The 20,367-nt window shown below is 49.9% G+C and overlaps 1 protein-coding gene across 6 annotated transcripts in view; it reads left to right on the forward strand.

Annotated features, from left to right (window-relative positions):
- The window catches only part of PHKA1 (phosphorylase kinase regulatory subunit alpha 1), a 73,251-nt gene that overhangs the window by 39,957 nt on the left and 12,927 nt on the right, over window positions 1-20,367 (forward strand). For 4 of the 6 annotated variants that reach the window (XM_073360593.2, XM_073360595.2, XM_073360594.2 and 1 more), the window contains exons 17-26: window positions 3,575-3,653; window positions 5,379-5,554; window positions 8,993-9,154; window positions 14,425-14,519; window positions 15,247-15,386; window positions 16,412-16,568; window positions 17,183-17,262; window positions 17,663-17,741; window positions 17,852-17,981; window positions 20,232-20,333. In XM_073360593.2, coding sequence (XP_073216694.1) covers window positions 3,575-3,653; window positions 5,379-5,554; window positions 8,993-9,154; window positions 14,425-14,519; window positions 15,247-15,386; window positions 16,412-16,568; window positions 17,183-17,262; window positions 17,663-17,741; window positions 17,852-17,981; window positions 20,232-20,333 — 1,200 coding nt within the window. The remainder of the gene's footprint in view (window positions 1-3,574; window positions 3,654-5,378; window positions 5,555-8,992; window positions 9,155-14,424; window positions 14,520-15,246; window positions 15,387-16,411; window positions 16,569-17,182; window positions 17,263-17,662; window positions 17,742-17,851; window positions 17,982-20,231; window positions 20,334-20,367) is intronic. The other 2 variants (XM_073360597.2, XM_073360598.2) reach the window with 1 other exon arrangement.

Below are 20,367 nucleotides of genomic sequence, written 5' to 3' on the forward strand. Positions count from 1 at the left end.
GTATACGGCCAATACTTACAACTTTAAATACAAAAATAATACATGCATACAGATAGCATAATCATAACCAGCAAATCATAACCTTTTCATAGACCCCTTGACCTCCTTCGTACAAGATTTGGTGCAACTATAGGACCTTGGTCGCAACAATGATCTATACGGTCACGGTTCATGTCAATAATGTCACACATGTGAAGAACTTGCCTTGCTTTGGAAGGCACTGCATCAAGAGGGAAGGGTCAGACTGAACACCATTGCGGTTGGGGTCTCAGAATACAGATCTTTGTTAAAGAGGCTGCATTGTGCAATATTGGCAAAACATTAGTGTTAAATGCCTCCCTCCCCGCCTATAGGATGTGCCTCCGCCCTCGGGCATTGTGGGTATCTCCAGAATCCATGCCAGCCTAGAGTTCTGCTGTTTAGCTTGAGCTGGTTGTATTTTTATGAATGAAAAGCTTCTTTGTAGAAAAAACTGCCTCATCTAGGACATATTTTTGCAACAATTTCTGTCTGAATTTTCATTTTTCCCCTTCCCTCCCCTCCTCCTTCCTCCATCACTTAAAAAAGAAAAAAATTGTTAAATGGTTGTGAAGGAAAAAGAAGCAATAAAATATTGGCAAAGTGAGCGGTGGCTCCATTTGAGCCCAGTAAAATGGGAACAGAACCGTTCTTCCCTGGTCGGCCAGCCCTGCTGTTGGCCCTACATGGAGAGGGGGACTTTCCTCACACTGCCCCTCTCATTTTCACTGGTGTCCCAGTCTATTTTAAGCCCATTCTGGGTATTTCTAATATAATCCTTGCTGTGGCATCCCATTGCTCTCCCTGCAGTCCCCCTACACTCTAGTACCTGGGGCTGATATTTCATTCCCCTGCCTGTGGAAGCCCTGTCCCTGGAAGCCCTCGAGTTGGGCTGGCTGGGCTTGCAGCCAGGCCCTGTCAGTATAAATCCTAGGTGCTTGGGACGTGTTTGCTTTGCCTGCCCATGGCAGTCTGGCTGGGATCCCCCTATGAGACTGGCATCTGGGAAAGACTTTATATCCTGCCCACTCAGCATCTGTTTCCCTTTTGGAGACTGGCTGCCCTTGCTTCTTTCCACATGGACATTTCTCCCTGATTTCCTCCAGCCTGTCAGGTGCAAAAGTGGCCTGTGACATTACAAAGAGGTTGTTTGATCACAAGGTAATTCTGGAACAAAGGCACTCCCTCGAGACAACTGAGATTTGGCTAGAGGACATCTCACCTGTGCTGAAGAGAAGAAAAAACCCTTCCTGTTCCAGGGCTTGATCCCTTCCATTGCCATATTTGGCAGAGGAACTTGCCCCTCCGGGCCTGTTGCTAGCTTGGGTTTGTAGTGAGACCTTTTGGCTTGTGGGGGAAGTGGAGGGAGCCCCATTGCTTGGCACATCTTAAGTAATCAGCCTGGACAGAACCCAAGTCCATACACTCTTAGGAAACAATCCTGCATTGGTGAGATAAGTTCTACTGGGTTATGGGTCCCTTTGATCTAAGGGCAGGATGAACCATCTCCTGAGGTTGGGTGGAGTCACCTTTGCTCTCACCCACACTCTGTTAATTTCCCTCTCTCTCTGCTATTGATGATCAAGCTCATTCCCATCAATCAGTCCCTTAGTGAGAGGCTTTCTGGCTGCCCTCTTGGAGGTCCCTGTAGAAGAGCAGCTGGGAGGTGACTTGGTGCCCCCCTGCCCCAAAAAAAAAAGCCCTTTGGAAGCCTGTAGTTCTGTCGGAGAACTAGGAATGGATCGGCCAGTGACCTGGCTCCAATGCCATCTGCTTCAGAGGATGTGCAAGAAAACTTGACAGACAATTATAGAATAACCTGCCATAACTGAAGTGCCTTCCTAGCCTTAGTGATTGGTTAATGCTGAGAGGCATGAGGGCTTATATCCCCTCTTCATCTTTATTCTAACTCATGTAATGGTATCATCTCCTTGTCATTGATCTATGGAAATATCTAACCCTTTTGTTTGAATCCCGCTAAACTTTTGTCCTCTGTATCTAGTGGCAATGAGTTCCACATGTTATCTGGTGTGTAAAAAGGTATTTCCTTTTATTTCCCTTAAATTTGCTGCGTTTGAATTAAATTGACTGTTCCTTTGTCCCTTTGGGAAAAGGTGACTAAGAGCATTTCCATCTCTGTCCCACTCTGTATAACTTCCTCATGTCTCCTCACTGCAGTAGTCAATCCTGCTGACACGTGCTGGTGTCTAGCCTTTGAGTGACTGTATACACTGTCTGTTACAGTTCAAATGGTCATTGTTCTCACATGATTAGGAAACCTCTGGCCTCTTTTAGAGGTACCTAATCAACCTAGTTACACCTCATAATCACGTACCTCAATTATGGAGACTACCTGTTGGGCAGAAGGACTGATCTCCTTGCCCTCACTATCTGTCTCTCACTGTCTCTTTCACTATGTATCTTGCCACTGCATGGGTGGTAAGCTGCAGTGCGTTGACTATCACTCTGAGCCCCACACGAGGGTATAGGCCAGCCCTAGCACACAACTGCTTATGCCTGGGACTTCCAAGAAGTCCTGGTTGGGTGTGTCTTGGATGTTAAATGACCTTGTTATTGTTTGGTGCTTTTGTGGAAGGCAGCCTGCTAAAGAGTGAAGGGGAGCCTCGTTAGGCCTGGTCTATGCTACAAAATAAGACTGACCTGGCCTAAACTAGAGTTAGGTTGACGTAAAGCAGCTTGCGTTGATCTAACTACGTCAGTGTTCACACTACAGCCTTGCTCTCACTGATGTACGTGCTCTACTACACTGACATCATCACTCCACCTCCACAAGTAGTGTAGGGCTCATGTTGTTGTCATTAAGATGACAGTGTCCCTGTAGACACTGTATTACTTCCTTTGGCTGTTGGCCGTCATTCTTGTCAATTTCAGGGTTCTGTGCTGGAGCTGTGAAATTGACAAAGTCCACCTCACAGCTTGGGCCATCATTCTGGGATGGTTGGGGGGCTGCTCAGGGAGGAGCTGTGCATGGAGCGGAGAGTCCAGGCTCTCAGCCTCCCACTCCGCCCCTCTTAAGAAGGTGGAAGCCCTCCTGGTGAGGACGTGTGACAATGATCGACAGAGGGTAGTGTGGACATGAGCTGGGCTGTAATCTGGCCTAGCATAGGTTGGTTGATTTAAGTTTATAGTGTAGACATGCCCTGTGTCCCAACACACCAGCTAGGTCTTTGGGTGGCCAGGGAAGCCTTTTTTTAGAATAATAGGGGGGCAGGGGAAGGTCTGTGTGTGTTGGCATGCACGAGGGATTCTCATGGAGTTGTGTCTTTCCAGTGGTTGGAGAGAATCATAAACACTATTTAAATAAATAAATAAATAAATAAATATGTGTATGTGTGTGTGTGTATATATATATATGTGTGTGTGTGTGTGTGTGTGTATATATATATGTATGTATATGTGTGTATGTATGTATATATGTGATTATATATATATAAAAAATATTTTAAAAATGCCCTGTCTGGATTGCCAGGAGATTCTGCATGAATGTGTCTCCCTTGAGTCATTCTCATGGCTGGTATCTCTCTGTCTGTGACAGATGACACTGGAACCAGCATCCACCCGACGGTGCTGGCAATGCTGAGGAAGCTGAAGGATGGGTATTTTGGTGGGGCGAGGTAAGCAAGAGCCGCTGTTCCCATAGCGTGTACCCGCCGGCTGATTGTGCTCCAAGGACCATGTGAAGCAGGGTTTGCAGGGATGCTCCTGTGGCAAAGCATTGCCAGCCAGCTCTGATCTGAGGAGATGCAGTCTCAGCTTAATGAAGGCCCAGCAATGCCTCCTCATTGTGACGTGTTTGACATTCCATCGCTGACTTGGACGTTGGTAGTAACCTTGTCCCTCAGTCCCCCCTCTCTGGGGTAATCCAAGGCGTTTAAAGCCCTAGGGGCAAAGTACTTGGGTTTGGCATACCTTTCAGTTCAAAGAGGGGCCCTATTTTACCCTGTTCAGCTAGGGGCGGGGGTGGTGGTGGGGAAGGAACGCTACTTCTACCCATGGGCAGAAGGGGTCCCAGAGAAGGGGATTTGAAGTGCTTTGCAACAGGAGGTGTTTTTACTAAACCTTCAGTTACAAAGTCTGCACAGGGACATAGACCAACGCATCAGCTGGGAACCTGCAAATCACTGCACAGTCTTGCCCCAAGTTCACAATGCCATGGCCTAACCCTACAAACCCTTATTCCCATTCTTAGTGTCCAATACTTCGATATTGCAGTCGTGGGCATTCTATAAATACCCGAGGTAGATATAAATGTGACTGCATAGGGGAGTAAGCAGTATGCATGGGGGTGAATAGCTTTGGGGGTTGGGTTCATATACTTCACAAAAGAAAAATTCTCTAAATTTTCCCTTTTGTCCCTGAGTGACCTATGGGACTTGCCCTCTGTTCCCACCCCACATCTGGTCCCATCGTCCAGTTTGGCCATGTCTGGGTTCTTTGTCCCCCTCTAGTGGCTGGATCAAAGAGGTTTACAAGTCTGCTACAGTTGTTGAGCTACCAGAGCTGGCTCTTAGCTCAGGCAGGAGAGGCCTGTATGTCTAGGTCCAGAGGTCCCAACTTCGACCCCTACTGTCAACAACCCACCAAGAGGCATTTCGTTAGCTGGTTCATGTTTGTTTGCAAGGTGATTTCAGATAGACCGTCAGGCATTCCTTCCTCTTTCTGAAGTTCCAGTTCCTAGTTGGAGGGAGTGACTGCGGCCCAAGTGCTGCCTCAGCAGTGTGCCATGTAATAGAGGTTTGAAGAGGCTCTTTCTCTTTTCAGCTAACTCTGCATCTGTTCTTGTGTAATGTTCTGACCTCCCAATAACCAAATTGTCCATCTATTTCTGTCCCATTCTGCTTTGGTGGCTGTGGATATCTTGCCCCAGTAGTCTTTCTTCTGACTCTCCCTCTCCTTCCTCCTAATGTCTCAGCAGAAGTCAGTATGGCTCCCTATGCTTGTTTATATTCCCCTCACTTAGCTGGGTTATGGAGAAACATGCAGCACTGGATCGGTTTTTGTTTATTGCTTCTCCAGGCCTGCAGAGGGCGCTCTGAAGTAAAGGTTAAAGCCATTAAAGGTTTGGCCCTTAACACATCTGAGGTCAAATCACACTTAATGATGGTCACAATATTGCACAATATTCCCAGTGAGGGCTGTAGCGGACTAGGGCTCACTGAGCAGTCTGACATTCCAGCCAGTAGCGGGCAGTGCGTGTGGACACATGTTAGCCAGTACACTACAGTTCCATTGGCCCTAGGTTAGGGAAGGAAAGAGGCTGATTCATGCTCTCTGATGCAAAACTAGCAGAACAAGCCCATGGCACTTCTCATCTGATCTCTCCTCTCTGTCTCGCCCAGGACCCAAACGGGTAAGTTGTCTGAGTTCCTGACAACTTCGTGTTGCACGCACCTCAGCTTCATGGATCCTGGTCCAGAGGGTAAGCTCTATGCCGATGATTACGGGCTCAGCATTGACAGCTACAGTGAGCTTGATCCTGAGGAGTGGCTGCATGGCTTTCAATTAGCGAGTGACGGTAAGGAGGAAGGGGTTGGCGACCTTGATGCGCTGGAATAGGCTGTGCTCAGGAGTGCCACGCTTATCTATTAAACCAGTTAACTCTGAGGCTCTCAGCAGAAAGCCTTACTAACTTATTTAGTGTACTTGGATTTCCACCTTGGTTTTGTTCTCCCTTGACCCCCCAACAATTAACCATATCTCTCTAACCTGACTGTGGTGTTAGGAGGATTGAGGGCTGGGTGGATTGCTGACCTGGACATTGAGTCTTTGCTTTTGTGGGTGTGACAGGCAAAAGCCAAGTACAAGGGGAGGAAGCGCTGATTGGAAGCTAAGGAACTTGACCCTCTGCTGTAGGACCAGTGTGGGGAAAATACAGAGGGTGACGTTGCACATAAGCATCTGAATTGGAAAGAACCTGGACAGGACCTGTTTAAAATCCTGGGATATCTTTAGGAAGAGATGATACATGTCTGCGTCCAGTTAGCTATATTAAATAGTCTGGAAGGAAGGTTTTAAGAACTGATGAAAGTGAATGTTTTCTAGCTCCACGTAGAGTCCAAGGTGCCAGTTTTATGGGAAAATGTGTAAGACTTTAGGTCTTAAGTGCTTTGCTGAGTCAGGGCTCTGGTCTCGTGGGCTGTATGTCCTGATATGGAGCCAGGTCAGAGCAATCTGTTGCCCTGTTACAGAAAACACCTCCCTGGCCCTAAAGGCAAAGAGTGTCCTGTTCTTCCTCCCAGGTTGGGCCAGTGTAGCTGGCTGAGATGGTTTGTTTCTTGTCCCATGATGTTGTCCTTGTTTTCTCGTTTCCAAAGATCTCTCATAACCAAGTGTCTGTCCCAATCCCTTTCCTTAACTCTCCTCTATTCTCTCGATTCATCCACTAACCCATTTAGCCCATTAACTGCCTGTAATCAGCTTGCTATTGCATCTCCACCCTCACTCCCAGATAGCTGGTATCCCTGCTCTGGACTTGGCATGGGGTTTTCTTGTAAGTTCTCTTTTTGCATCTTTTTGGCGTGCATACTGCTAATCTAGATTTCCCTTTACTGTGATGTCTGCATCTTAGGGTGCCTGTGACTGTGCCTGTGTGCAGCAGCTGTAGGGCTAAGTTGTAGCCTCTACTCTGGCCAAATGTGCTCCTTTAACTGGAACCTCTTGAGGCAGCAAAACAGTTGAGTGCTCCTGAAGCTTCCCAGATATCAAGGCTACCGTCCAGATGCCTTCTGCAGCATCTCATAGTCCCACATAAGATGATTAAAAATCCCCTGCACAGTATCTTTGAGTGGCGTCTCTGCTTATGGCTATTGCAAAGAGCCCCTGTCTGAAAGCCCTTCCAGATGCTTGCTAGCCAGGGTGCTAGGGAAGTGCCCCATTCAGACCTGAATACCGGGCAGATGCTGAAACATCTCTGCCTGTATGGACGCCCAGACCTGAACACTGGCTAGACACTTTGTACAGGAAATCGAATGAAAGTGTGTGTGGTCTAGAGTAAGTGTTCACATGAAAGCTGTGTGGCCACGCACAGTTAAAGCAAGGGTGTCCCAGCATGACTTTTGCATGCGACTGTCATGGCCTTCATCCTGATGGCATTGCATTTACATAGAATCCATCTACGTTATGTGATATTATAAATGTTCTCCTGCAGGAGGCAGGGTGCTGCAATTCATGCAGGTGCACTGTACTGTAAATCTGTATGGTGTTCTCCATGTTGCATGGCTAGCTAATAACCGACTTTGGTACTGCATGGGCTAGCAATCTGTCACTCGTCATCTGCAACGACCCAGACCCTGCTATCCAAGGATGTTCAATTGCTGCCGCAGAGAGCGAGCGAGAGAGAGAGCGAGCACGGCTGCATGCATGTGTCTGTGTAGGCAAGTGATGTAAATCACACTACAGGCTCGCTTCACTGTTGCTTGAGTGTGTTGAAAACATCTGAGGTGCACTCTTGAGAGAGCCCTGTCAGCAATGTGCTTCCATGTGAGGCAGTGCACAGGTTGTCTTTGTGTTGTAGCCTCTGGGCCCTCTGTGCAATGCAATAAGGCTTTGATGCGATACTGGCTCTGTTAACAGTGTGGTAATGCCGGGGTGGGGGAGGTGTTCAGCTAGCCATCATAGAAGGCGTAGGACTGGCCAGGAGTCCAAGTGCATATAAGCCCTTTTCGCTCCACACCAGACTTGTTTGATGTCTTGGTTACTGCTAATCCTGGGCTGTGGGCAGGAAACGAGGAGATCATGGGGCCAGCAGGTGCCAGGGCTAATTGGGTTTTGACCCCAGGCGGGAGATGGTAGAGTGCAGAGCTAGTAGGATAGAAAAGAGGAAGGGAAGGGGTTTCCATTCTCGCCTGTGATGGCTTGGAGGCAAACTTTTGTCTAATAGTTCTTGATTATCTATTAGAAATAATTTATTCATAATAAGAAATAGCATTTTGAGTCCCATCAGGGCCCTGCTGTGCTGAGTCTCTCACAACTAGGAAGAGACAGTCCCTGCTCAGAAGAGCTCAGTCTGGTTGCAGAGAAGTAGTGCCAAGGGGATGTATCGTGCCAAGGGGAAATGTGAAGGCCGGGGGCCACGGGGCCAAGCAGACTTGTTTTGTGCGAGGCTTGCAGGGTTTGGGCTCATTTCTTTTATATAAGGAAAGGAGATATGAATGATGATGGTGACCCCTGGCAGGAGCCTCATGAATGCAGCTCTCTGCCCACCAGGAGCCAGGCTGGAGAAGAGTTTGGAGTGAAACCAAGAAGCATGGTCATGACTGCACTTAAGCCCGCTGTGATCTCAGTAACTCTACATGTGCTGTTTCCTGGAGCAGCTAGGGTTGAATTGTGCTGGGTGCTTGAGATGCACTGAATTGACTTAATGTGGTGTTGCCTTTTAAATGGATACTGCTCTTGCTTTTAGAAATAGCATAAAAATATGCACCTCAAATACTTGGGCTAACCCAGTGAAAGGCTCCACCTCATTTCCCAGATGATGGATAAACTAGGCTTCCTTTGGGTTCCCACTAGGATCACATGCAGCCAGGGGAGGGGGCTGGTGAAGCCCAGACTGATTTTAGTTGAGGGATTTCAGTCTGGTATGTGTGTGCTGCAGCTGACTGCCCCGCATCAGAAAGGAGAACAGCAACAGGACCAAAGGGACAGAGAGCACTGCTGGAGTTGGAGGCTGGGTTTCTGAGGACTGGATTGATAGCAGGCATTGCAAGGTGTGGAGAGAAGGGACTAGGAACCATGTCCAATACAGGAACTGCTCTCCGAGGCTGCTGCTGGTGCTCTACCTGTGTCTGCCTAATGAATGAGCCAGGCATGCTGTTGCTGCATCATGTAGGGAGACTGCGCCTTTTCCATGTTACCAGTGCACTGGAGGCAACAGAAGTTCTCCCTACAGCAAGGAAAACCCAGGGGAGCCTAGGCATAAAGTGATTAAACCCCTCTCTTCTGCCTGCTCTTCCAGCTGACGTTTGTGACGAAGTGGCTCAGTATTTAGATCACCTTTTGGAGCACACAGCTCCCAAGGCCGCCCAGAAGGGAGGGCTGCATCGCTTCCGAGCCGCAGTGCACACCACTTGTGACCTCATGTCCCTGGTGTCCCAAGCCAAAGAGCTGCACGTACAGAGTGAGTAACACACCAGGCGCTGCCCCCGGGGAGCAGCCATGTGACTGGGGTCATACATGGACTCTTCCTCTCTGCAGAGCCAAGCTCTAGGCCCCAGGTGACTCACTGGGAGGTGGGGGGCCTCCACAACCAATGGAGGTATTCCCACCCCTTGCTCTGGGGCAGGTCGGCATGACTGGTAGCCTCTGGAGTAACAGGGGTGGCATTTCAGGCACAAGGTATGTTGGGGAGCCATGTGGCATGGCAGGCCATGGGAGAGCCAGCCCTTAGAGTCAGTGCCACAGTGAATCTTTCATCCCTGGTGTCCCTGGAAGTGAAGATTCTAGCCCGGCCCGTATTACAGCACAGCAGTGAAGATGTGAAACTCTCCCTGTGGCTCCCTTCCCAGCCACCCAGAGCTTTCTCTGGGCCAATGGCTGCAGGCTTCACAGCCGTGTTGATTATGGAGGGAAGAACGATACCCACAGGGGCGGGGCGAAGTAGTCCTGGTGGTAGGGCTGGCCCTGGGTCCTCTGCTGAGGAGCCAATGGGGCCTCTCCCGCAAGGAGGGGCAGCTCAGATATGTGTGCTAGCGTTGTCCAGTGGACACCTGCCTTCCAGTCCTGACTCTGATACTGACTTCCTCTGTGGCCTTGGTCAGAATACTTACCCTTCCTCGTTATTTTCCCCAGATTAGAGGGGGAAGCTACTGCTCCCCTGTCTCACAGCAGATCTGACTGTTGGCATTTCCGTAGCTTGTTACATATATTCACCAAGCGTTAGTGTCTGACAGAAGCACGCGGGAGGTGGCAGAGGAGCTCTGGGACTCAGGGTGAGCAAAGGGCACTGAGCAGTGGGGAAGAGATGATGTAATGGTGGGGAGGAGAGATGAATAAGAAGTGAGCAGGCAGGATGGATTCAGAGTTAGAAATGGGACGGCTGCATTTTCCAATCTTTCCCCCGTGTTCCATTGGCCCCCTCCATCGCCATGCAGTGCAGCCCGGTGTCTGTCATGCAGCCTCACTGATGTAGCATAGTTTAATTTAGCTGGGAAGCTATTGGCTTTCCTGGCTTCCTGAGAAGCCCAGGGCATTGGGCCAACCTCTACCATATCTGCGTAAGTCATAGGGCTACAGCTGTGAGCTAGTTAAAGATGTGTACCCTGGAGGAGCCTGAACAGCCAGAGCAACGCTGTCCAGATGCGTGTGGAGCACGGTACCTGTGCTTTGAGTTCTCCTGTAGCAGTGACCTTCTCTGTCCGTTGGTCTGTTAGCGTTACGGGGCTGGTTGTTATGTACTGCTGAGACAGGAAGGATGTTCGCAGCTCAGTGCCTCCCATGGCAGGGTGAACAGTGCCTGCATCAGACACTGGTGAACAGGCCACAAGGAGCAAACCCAAATTTCAAGTGGGGAGCCAAAGGTCTTTGCCACTTTCTGGCTTGTTCAGAAAGTTCTCGCCCTGAAATGGCAGTGCTCTTATGGCACATTCTGGAGTTTTCACACTGCAGAAGTGCAGGGGTGCTGCATGGATGACACCAGCATACAAACAGCATGGCAGAGCTGTGCAAGACGCTGGAATTGTGCATAGAAATGCCCTTAATGGGGCATGTTCCTCACACTGTTTCCTGGTGTTGATCCTTGCCCTCTTGTTTGTATTGGGAGGTGGCATCTTAGCCCCACTCCTGCCTCTGCACTGGCCTAACCTCCTTTGTGAGCAGCTAAAGCCTCCTTAGGCCCAGAGCTCTGCAGCATCCCCTGCTGGCTGCCCCGATGAGCATGCAGCATCTGAACCTTGGGTTCTGTAGGGGTTTGCTACGATTGCAGCCAGCGGTGATGCAGACCGTTGTACCCCAGTGCAGCTTAATCTAACTTGAGGCAGGAGTACACTGAATTGGTGCAAACAATAGCTTTGCCTGTCTGCACTGGTGGCTGGTCCCTAATAGCTGGAATTGGGGCTCTGTGTAGATAGAGCCTTATTTAAATCTGGGTGGGGCCAGGAGCAGAGCTAGCCTCCCAGTGCCTTTTCCCTTCTCTCTGTCCTGGTCTCGAGTTCCTCCATGGCTGGCACAGGGTAGGTCGGATGCAGGGGTTCTCCTGTCTGTCTCTGATATGGTCACCGATCAGGTTCATAAGGAGTTTCTTAGGCTACTGCCTTAGAGGTGGTTGGGGCTTTTCCCGTTCTCTGAGTGGGTCTGTTGTCGTCCCTCCCCCGCCCACTCACAAAACTTAATATTTCTGCTGCTAACAGAGGAAGCTGCTTCACTGGACACCTTGTCCCCTTTACATCCCATCCTCCAGACACTTCCTTCGCATCTGTCTGTCGTCCCACCATTTGTCTGTCACTGCCAGAGGTGTGCTGTGCGGCTCTGCCCAGGCTGGGGTGCGGAGTGCTTAGTGACAGCTGTGTCACAATGGAGTAAGGCTCACGGCTGCCAGCGCTGTAGTTCCTACCATGGTTGTAGCGCTGTTTGCCAGTCTGGACTGACCAAATCAGAAGCCCTGCCTATGCTACAGATGTTATCACGTTGCAAGCATCCCCATCTCTCCACCAACTGCCTCTTGCCTGTGTACACTGAACCTGTTCACCTGTTGATACCCTGTGTGGCTTTGCCTAGAACAGAGTTCACTCGAAGAGTTTGTCTGCACTAAGGAAATGTTGTACCCATTCTTCAGCATCCATGCAGTTGCACTGCCAGTAGCACTGATGTACATGCTAATGCATGTGAGCCTCAGCTGATGCTCGTATTTACATCTCTGCAGAGGCACCATTGCTAAAAAGTGGGTACAGAAACATCTAGTGTAGATGCCAGCTCGTCTGCTCTAAGAAAGGAGAGGTTGGCAGCAGCCTTCTGAAGTCTGTCAGAACCCTTACAAACTGCTGCTTCCAGCACGCCTCTCATTTGCAAAGAGACTGGGACCAAATTATGTGTAACTCTGTTACCGAGTTTTGTGCCAGCCCTGCAAAGTTCAGGGCTGTTGCATGTTTTGATAGCATGGTTATAATGTAGGTTGGGTCCAGCCTAGACAGAGGAGACAGGTTGTGTTCACAATGGGATTGAAATCTGGAGTGGAGATGGGTCCACTGACCACATACCTAGTTAGGCAGGTGGAGAGTTTGAAGTGGGTTCTCAGTCTGTGGGTCGCAACCAGGTGCCACAAATAGAGCTGGGCAAAATTCCTTGGCTGCATCATTTATTTGCTACAAGATGCAGTTTTGGCTCAACCAAAACTATTCACAAATTGGGGTGGAATTTGACGAATACTTTCGAACAAAAGAAAATGAAGACTGACTTATTTTTGTTAAACTTTGTTTAGAAATTTAGCTATGTTTTTTTTTAAAAAAAAAAAAAAAGGAAAATTCCTGAAAACAAAACAAAAAAAAAATGAAAAACAAGGACATTTTTTGTTGCAGGTGAAATGAAACATTTTGTTTGACCTAAAACATACATACCTGTATAGAGAAGTTTTTCAGACGTTTTAGGCGTGGCAACCAAAACATCTATTGGTTGTACCCACGCCCCAGCTGTAGTCGTGGCCACTGGGCCCTTCCCACATAGCTAAATGGCAGGAGGGTCCTGGCATAGAACAGGTTGAGGACTGGTCAATGAGCACCATCTAGAGCAGTGGTTCTCAAACTGTGGGTTGGGACCCCAAAGTGGGTCGTGACCCCATTTTAATAGGGTCACCAGGGCTGGCTTAAACTTGATAGGGACCAGGGCTGAAGCCCAAGGGCTTTAGCCTGAGGTGGCGGGGCTCTGGTTATAGGCCCCCTGCCTGGGGCTGAAGCCCTTGGGCTTCTGCTTTGTTCCCCCTCCCGCACCAGGGTGGTGGGGCTCGGGTGGGCTCAGGCTTCAGTCCCACCTCCTGGGTTGTGTAGTAATTTTTGTTGTCAGAAGGGGGTCGTGGTGCAATGAAGTTTGAGAACCCTTGATCTAGAGCAGAGATTCTCAAACTTTTGTATTGGTGACCTCTTTCACACAGCAAGCCTCTGAGTGTGACACCCCCCCCCCCTTATAAATTAAAAATGCTTTTTTATATATTTAACACTATTATAAATGCTGGAAGCAAAGCGGAGTTTGGGGTGGAGGCTGACAACTTGCGACCCCCTCCCCATAATACCCTCGCAACCCCCGAAGGGTCCTTACCCCCCAGTTTGAGAACTCCTGATCTAGAGCATGCTGCCAGGATGCTGCTGTAGCAGTTTAACTATTCCAATCCTGTTGGTCTGTAACCACTGGGAGAAGTTAAATGTAACAGTTACAAGTCATGACTCTCTGCTCTTGAGTTAACCCAAGTGTTACAACTGACCAAAGACTAACTGCTGTGTGCGTGAGACATGGGGCATTGTCCAAGCTCAGTGCTCACTGTTGGATACAACAGGTTAAAAATCTACAGAGAAACCTGATTGTCCTGATCAGCTCGTTTGCACTTCCTTTCTCAAGGCTGGTGGCACTACAGTGAGCAGGTAAAGCTAATCTGCCTCTAGAGCGTTATTAGTGCTCTACAGAAATTAACCCATGAAGGTAAGGTGTGTAAGTATTAACTGCTTGGCTTCCCCATCTGTAAAATGAGGGTAAGTGACTTCCCCAAGGCTGCAGAAGGGTCGGTGTCAGAGTCAGGCTTTGAGAGTTCCTGATTCCAGTGCTGCACAGCTGTTGTTAAAACCTGCAGAGTAACACCTCCCTGTGTCATGGCCAGCATGCCCCAGCTGCCATTCTTCTCCTCCTGCTCTCTTCTGCTGATCTAGCCCCTTGTTAAAGCTGGCCTGGGAAGACCCTCTCTCATCAAGCTGCCAAAGAGCCACTTGTTGTAACTCATAGGGAAGGCTGCAGAGCGCTGCCCTCTCTGCTTGCTCCCTGCTAGGCCTCCAGTGTGTGTGAAATCTCTGGAGCATTAAGTAGGTCTCATTTGCTGGATTAATCAAGCAATTAACTAGTTGATAAAATCCTACAGTGTTTGAAGGCCCATGTAATTAATCTTGGCTGCAGCATATCCTCCCAAGTGTAAGCCCTAGTCAGAGTTCTAATGCCTTGCAGCCTCTACACAAATTTCTAAGAGATTAGAGGATATTAAGCAGCCATCAATTCCCCTCCCAGTCCTATTCACCTGGGGTGGGGCCAGAGGACTGTGCGTCCCTTCTAAGCACAGTAGGCAGCAGCACTCACTGGAGGCTGTGAGTTAACAAGGATTTAAAACTCTCCTGAGCAGGGCAGGGCCCCAGACACTGTGCTGGGTAAATTGCAATGTGCTGCAGTTTAAAGCCTTCCAGAATAAACGTTGGTTTCTTGCAGATGTCAACATGTACATCCCATCCAAGCTGTTCCAGGCCTCCCAGCCTTCAGTGCACTTGCTGGGCTCCACCCATACACCCGAACAGGACAGCCAGGTGACCCTGAGCTGGGAGCAGGGTGGGTGCTGGGGGCGCTGAACGCATTCCGGCTCGAGAGTCAACTGTCTGGCTCCTAACAGTATCCAGTGTGCCAGCTAGAACGTACACAGACTGCTGCCCTGGGGTGGAGCAGCAGAATCCAAGTGGGGAAGTGGCCTGGGTGTCACCTGGGAACAGCTAGAGACATGGATAGTTCTGTTAGCCAGCTGCTCTCTGCAACCCTGAGACCCACTAGCTGCAGGAAACTCGAGAGGGGGAAGGGGGCAAACTGTAGCAAACAGACGAGAGGGTAGAAGCCCTGGCCTCGACAGAGCAGGGCCCACTGGGGAAGAAGGGAAGTGTTGCTGCTCTGGTATGTAACATGAGGGGGCAGTGGAGGTAGATCTGCAAGGCATGGGTGTGGAGCAGGAATCTGCTCACACTAGAGAGGAGGATAGGTTGGGTGGGGGGTTATCAGCAGAGCATCCTGGCTCAGAAGCCAGCCCTGGGCTGGGGTCCTCGCAAGCAGAGTGCTGTCCCAGCCCCTAGCAGTAGGGTGGGTCCTGCTTAGTGGAGACGGCAAAGACGTTGGCTGGTGCCGTGGCTTTAGCCAGCTTTAGAAGAAGGCATTAACCAAGGAAGAGCAGAGCCAAGGACCAAGTGGGGTGCTCTGGGATTCTAGGGGAGGGGTTGGGACACCAGCTAGAGCTCTAACATGGAACCCAATGACCACCTCCTCCTCCAGATTCCCTCGCTCCACACCATGGTGAACCTTCCTCGAGACAAGGCTGGAAACGTGGACTGCAAGGCCCTGGTGGATCAGCTGCGAGAGTGCCCCACCCTACAGGAGCAGGCTGACCTTCTCTACATGCTCCACACCCTCAAGTAGGAGTGTGGCCGGCCCCCAGCCTGCATGGCATTGCCACCCGCAATGAGAAGCCTAGGTGTTGCCCCCTCAGGAGAGGCGAGATGGGTAGCTCCCTGTGTTTCAGCCTTTATAACTAGTCTGGGAAATGTTTGCCAGATGGGAGGCTGGCGTGAGTTTCTGAAAACATGCCCTTGGTATGGATTCACCTCTTAGCCAGTTCGAAAATGATCACAGCAAGGTAGGGCTGGCAGGGACCTTGAGAGGCCATCTAGTCCAGCCCCTTGCTCTGAGGCAGGACCATGTAAACCGAGACCGGAGGTGGGCAAATTATGGCCCGCGGGCCACATGTGGCCCGTGGGACCATCCTGCCCAGTCCTTGAGCTCCCAGCCGGGGAGACTAGCCCCTGGCCCCTCCCCTGCAGCCTCAGCTCGCTGTGCTGCCAGCACTCTGGGCTACAGGGCAGTGAGCTCCTGCTGGGCCCTGCAGCTGCGAGAGCCGCCACCACACATTCCTATGGGAAGCAATTTAATACACTACGCCGCCCACCATACAGTTTTGGAACCCCGATGTGGTCCTCAGGCCAAAAAGTTTGCCCACCCCTGACCTAGACCATCCCTGAGGGGGTTTGTCAAACCTGTTATTAGAAACCTCCAATGATAGGGATCCCACAGTCTCCCTAGGTCACCTGGTCCGGTGCTTGTGTTAGCACCTCTAATGAGATCTGGGTCTTGTTGTGCTGGGCACTGCACATATAATAAGAGATTCAGAATTTGCTGTCTCTAAAAGGATTAGTTAGGTACAGTTCTCAAGAGCTGGTGCATCTAAACAGGTAGCTCCGTTGCGTTCCCTCAGCCCGGTGCATTGCTGAGCATGCTTTTACTAGCCAGGAGAGCATCCCCCTCCGTTGGAGTGTTGTTGTAGTGTTCATGCTGAGCAGTCATGCGTTGCTATGTAATGGTGCTGCCATAGAGTTTGTGGGGGCTGGGTAAATAATCCTGCTCACGTAGTCTTTGCTGTGACCTGGCATCTCCTTGAACTCAGGGGGCTTGACTGGGACATGGAGATCGATGGCCAACCTGGTGCTACGGTCAAGGACCTCCTTACTGAGCTGTATGTCAACGTGGGAGCTACCCGACAGTGGGCCCTGATCCGCTACATCTCCGGGATCTTGAAAAAGAAGGTGGAAGCTCTTGATGAGGTGAGGACTGGGCACAGGGGCCGTGCTCTGATCCCTGGCCTGGCCTGTGGGAAGAGGCAGCGAATGGGCAAATCAATGCCTGACTTCACAAATACCTCTGAGAAACGACTTACCCGTAAGAGTCCGCCGCATCTAGAAAGGACCCTTTCATCTGGAGAGGTGACCACTGAAATGCCAGACTGTCATTCTTATTGTTTGCCCACGTCATGGCAAGTACAAAGGTCGCTTTGATTTCTGAGATGCCACAGGGACGTACTGATTTATGCGCTCACTTAGAAGTACGTGGCCTGAATGTCCGTGGCTCCAACAGCTGGAACGGGGAGCGCTGGGCCCTGCTAAAAGCTTGGCCCATCATGGTTTGGATTTGCAGACTGTACAGAAAATCCCGCTCTAGGGGCTGGGGAGAGGATAGGATCTCACACCAAGCTGAGCCCAGTACAATCCCTGCAGTGAAGATGGAACTCTAGAAAATGGTCCATAAGCCACACTGTGTATCTGAGAGGTGTGCGTGAAGCTCTTGCTGGGAGGGAGGAAAGGAGCGCGCCTGTAAGGCTGTGGCGGCTCTTTGGCTATTAAGCATCCATAACCAAGTGCATGATGGTATCTCTGTCTAGGCCTGCACTGACCTCCTGTCTCATCAGAAGCACTTGACTGTGGGGCTTCCTCCAGAGCCTCGGGAGAAGACGATCTCTGCGTGAGTTCAGCTCCTTTTGCCTCAGTGTACCAAGGCGGCCGATACCATTGCATTGATCCGGGGGTCAACTTTGAGATGGGGTGGGGAGGGAGAACATAACAGATGGTGACTACCGTACTCTACCAGGCTCTGCCCACCTTTGAGGCTCCGCCTCTGCCTGCCCATGGGAAAGAGGTCACTGCTTTCCAAGGCTGGATCTGTATGAGCTCCCTTTCCCCTGAGCCTCGCTGGCTGTGCCCATCGTGCTGGACATACTGCCCCACCTGCTTTGAGGTCACTATGTGGGGGCTGTCTAAAGTCAGGTGAAGGGGCATTAGCCCTGTGTTGAGGGGTTGTAGATCATACCTTCCCTGTGTCTGCATGTACTGGGATCTCCTCTTTATTCCCATTGTCTCCTCAGCCCCGTCCCGTATGAGGAGCTCACCCGCCTGATTGACGAAGCCAGTGAGAAGAACATGAGCGTCTCGATCCTGACTCAGGTGACAGGTGGTTCCCGGACACCCTATCAGTGCCCTCACAGGCCAGAGGATGCGCCTGTCCCACTGGTGGGCTGCCTTGTGACCTGTGTCTCCTTGCTTTTCCCTTTCAGGAAATCATGGTCTACCTGGCCATGTACATACGTACCCAGCCTGCCCTCTTTGCCGAGATGTTCCGCCTACGCATTGGGCTTATCATCCAGGTGATGGCAACGGAGCTGGCACATTCCCTGCACTGCTCAGGTACCAGCCCGAGTCCACTGTCCAAAGACAGATGAGACAGACAAAGGGTGGGAGCATCCCTCTAACTCCCAGCCTGCGAGTGGCTGACCGGGGGCCCCCGGTATACAGAACACCCAGGCTTTGTTGCATGTTGCCTCACAGCTGGCATATTAGCAGAGTGGCTGCCTTTTTTCTAACACAGACAACGTGTGTGAGGTGTCCAGCCCAGTGTCTCACCCCAGCCGAACCTTCCCCAGGCAGGAAAGGGCTGTGACATCAAACTGTCCCTCAAGCTTTCACTGCAAGACCTCTGGAGTGTCTAGGGAAATCTCCATGAGCCCATGTATGTGGGCACCTTGTGTCTGAGTAATGTGATTATACCAGTGGTTCTCAACCGGAGTCCACAGCCCAGTTAGTACACAGCTGCAGCCCAGCTCAGCTGTGTGCTAAAGGCCACGGGCTCCGGTTGAGAATCACTAGTATAATTGCATTACTGGGTTATATAGTCAACTTGTTGTATAGTTGGGGCCAATAAAATAAAGCTTCTGGGGAAAATGTGAAAGGGAGATATGTAGCTAGTAAAGTTACTAAGTGCTTGATAGTACTAAAAATATAGCAAGTCCCTGCTCACCAGCTCGGCCACTTTGTTACTTTTTTTTTTTTCTGTTTAAAAACTTGGCTACCTGCTCAAACAGGTCTGAATCCTCACTGTGCATTCAGCTAGCGTGTTGGGATCCTGAGAGAGATTGGGGTGTGAGAACAGTTTGTTTGATTTTTGGGTGTTGTGAAACTGTTCCTCACTTTGAAGGGACACAGTCAGCCTAAGTTACACTTGGATTGGGAAACTATTGGCCCTGCAAGTGTTACAAGGAAATGCCGAAGACCAGAGTGGAGGGACAACACAGAGCAGTGGCTCTCAACCTTTCCAGACTACTGTATACCCTTCAGGAGTCTGATTTTGTCTTGTGTATCCCCAAGTTTCACCACACTTAAAATCTACTTGCTTACAAAATCAGACAGAAAAATACAGAAGTGTCACAGTACATAGTTACTGAAAAATTTGACTTTCTCATTTTTTACCATGTAATTATAAAATCAGTCGATTGGAATATAAATATTGTACTTACATTTCAGCGTATAGTATATAGAGCAGTATAAACAAGTCATTATCTGTATGAAATTGTAGTTAGTACTGACTTCGCTAGTGCTTTTTATGTAGCCTGTTGTAAAACTAGGAAAATCTCTAGATGAGTTGAGGTACCCCCTGGACGAACTCTGTACCCCCAGAGGTACACGTACCACTGGCCCAGACATAGGCCGGGGTGCGGGACTTCAGAGAACCGGGTTCAATTCCTGCTGTGCCACAGACTGTGTGTGACCCTGGGCAAGTCACTTGGGCCAGGTTTGACAAAGCTACATCATTCAGAAGTGTGAAAAAATCCAACCCCCTGAGTGCCATACCTATTCCAACCTAACCTCCAGCAAAGATACAGCTAGGTTGACAGAAGAATGCTTCCATCCACCTAGTGACTCGGGGAGGAGGTGGTCCTACAGTCATGGAAAAACCATTCCCTTACTGTAGGTTACGTCTATGCTATGGGTTTATGCCGACATAGCTACGGTGCCATAGCTGTGCTGCTATAGTCCCTGTAGTGTAGATATGCCCTTAGTCTTTCTGTGCCTCAGTTCCCCATCTGTAGAATGGGGAAAATACTCTACTTCACAGGTTTGTCATGGGGAAAATACAATAAAAATTGTGAGGTGCTCAGAGGTAATGGGGGCCATATAAGTACTTTGGATAGACTGATCCCAAAAGAACAAGTTTCTCTAAGCATGTGCACATTTCACAGCATAGTCAGTTCCCCTGTTTCCCGGATGGTTTTGTGGACTTTTTGCACAGTGACTGGAGGAGAGGGTGAGGGGAGTGGAGTGATTTGATTTGGCCAGGGGCTGTGAGGCAAGTATAGCACCTGCACTATTCTTCCCTCCTGTATCTGTAATCAACTGGACATCAGGCTGACAGTATCGCTTAGCCATATATTTTTTCTTCTGGGGAGGCAGAGCAGGATGAGAACTCAAGTGCTTCATTAATAAATCCTGGTGTGCAACTAATGTATGGAAACACCTAGATTCACTTGTGCCCCTCGAGCCAGGAACCTCTTACTAGAACTTCCTCTAAGAATCCTCCCTTCTCCACTAATGATGTAGGTTGGGAGGGGAAGGAGGTGACCTTGTTGGCAGTGTCTCTTACAATTAATCTCTGATCTCTAGCTGAAGAAGCCACCGAGAGCTTGATGAACCTCAGTCCTTCAGATATGAAGAGTCTTCTACACCACATTCTCTCTGGCAAGGAGTTCGGAGTGGAGAAGAGCGGTGAGTCTGTCTGATTAAGCTGAAATCTTGAAGT

The sequence above is a fragment of the Lepidochelys kempii genome, chromosome 9 (genome assembly GCF_965140285.1).
Source record: "Lepidochelys kempii isolate rLepKem1 chromosome 9, rLepKem1.hap1, whole genome shotgun sequence".
Lineage (NCBI taxonomy): Eukaryota > Metazoa > Chordata > Testudines > Cheloniidae > Lepidochelys > Lepidochelys kempii.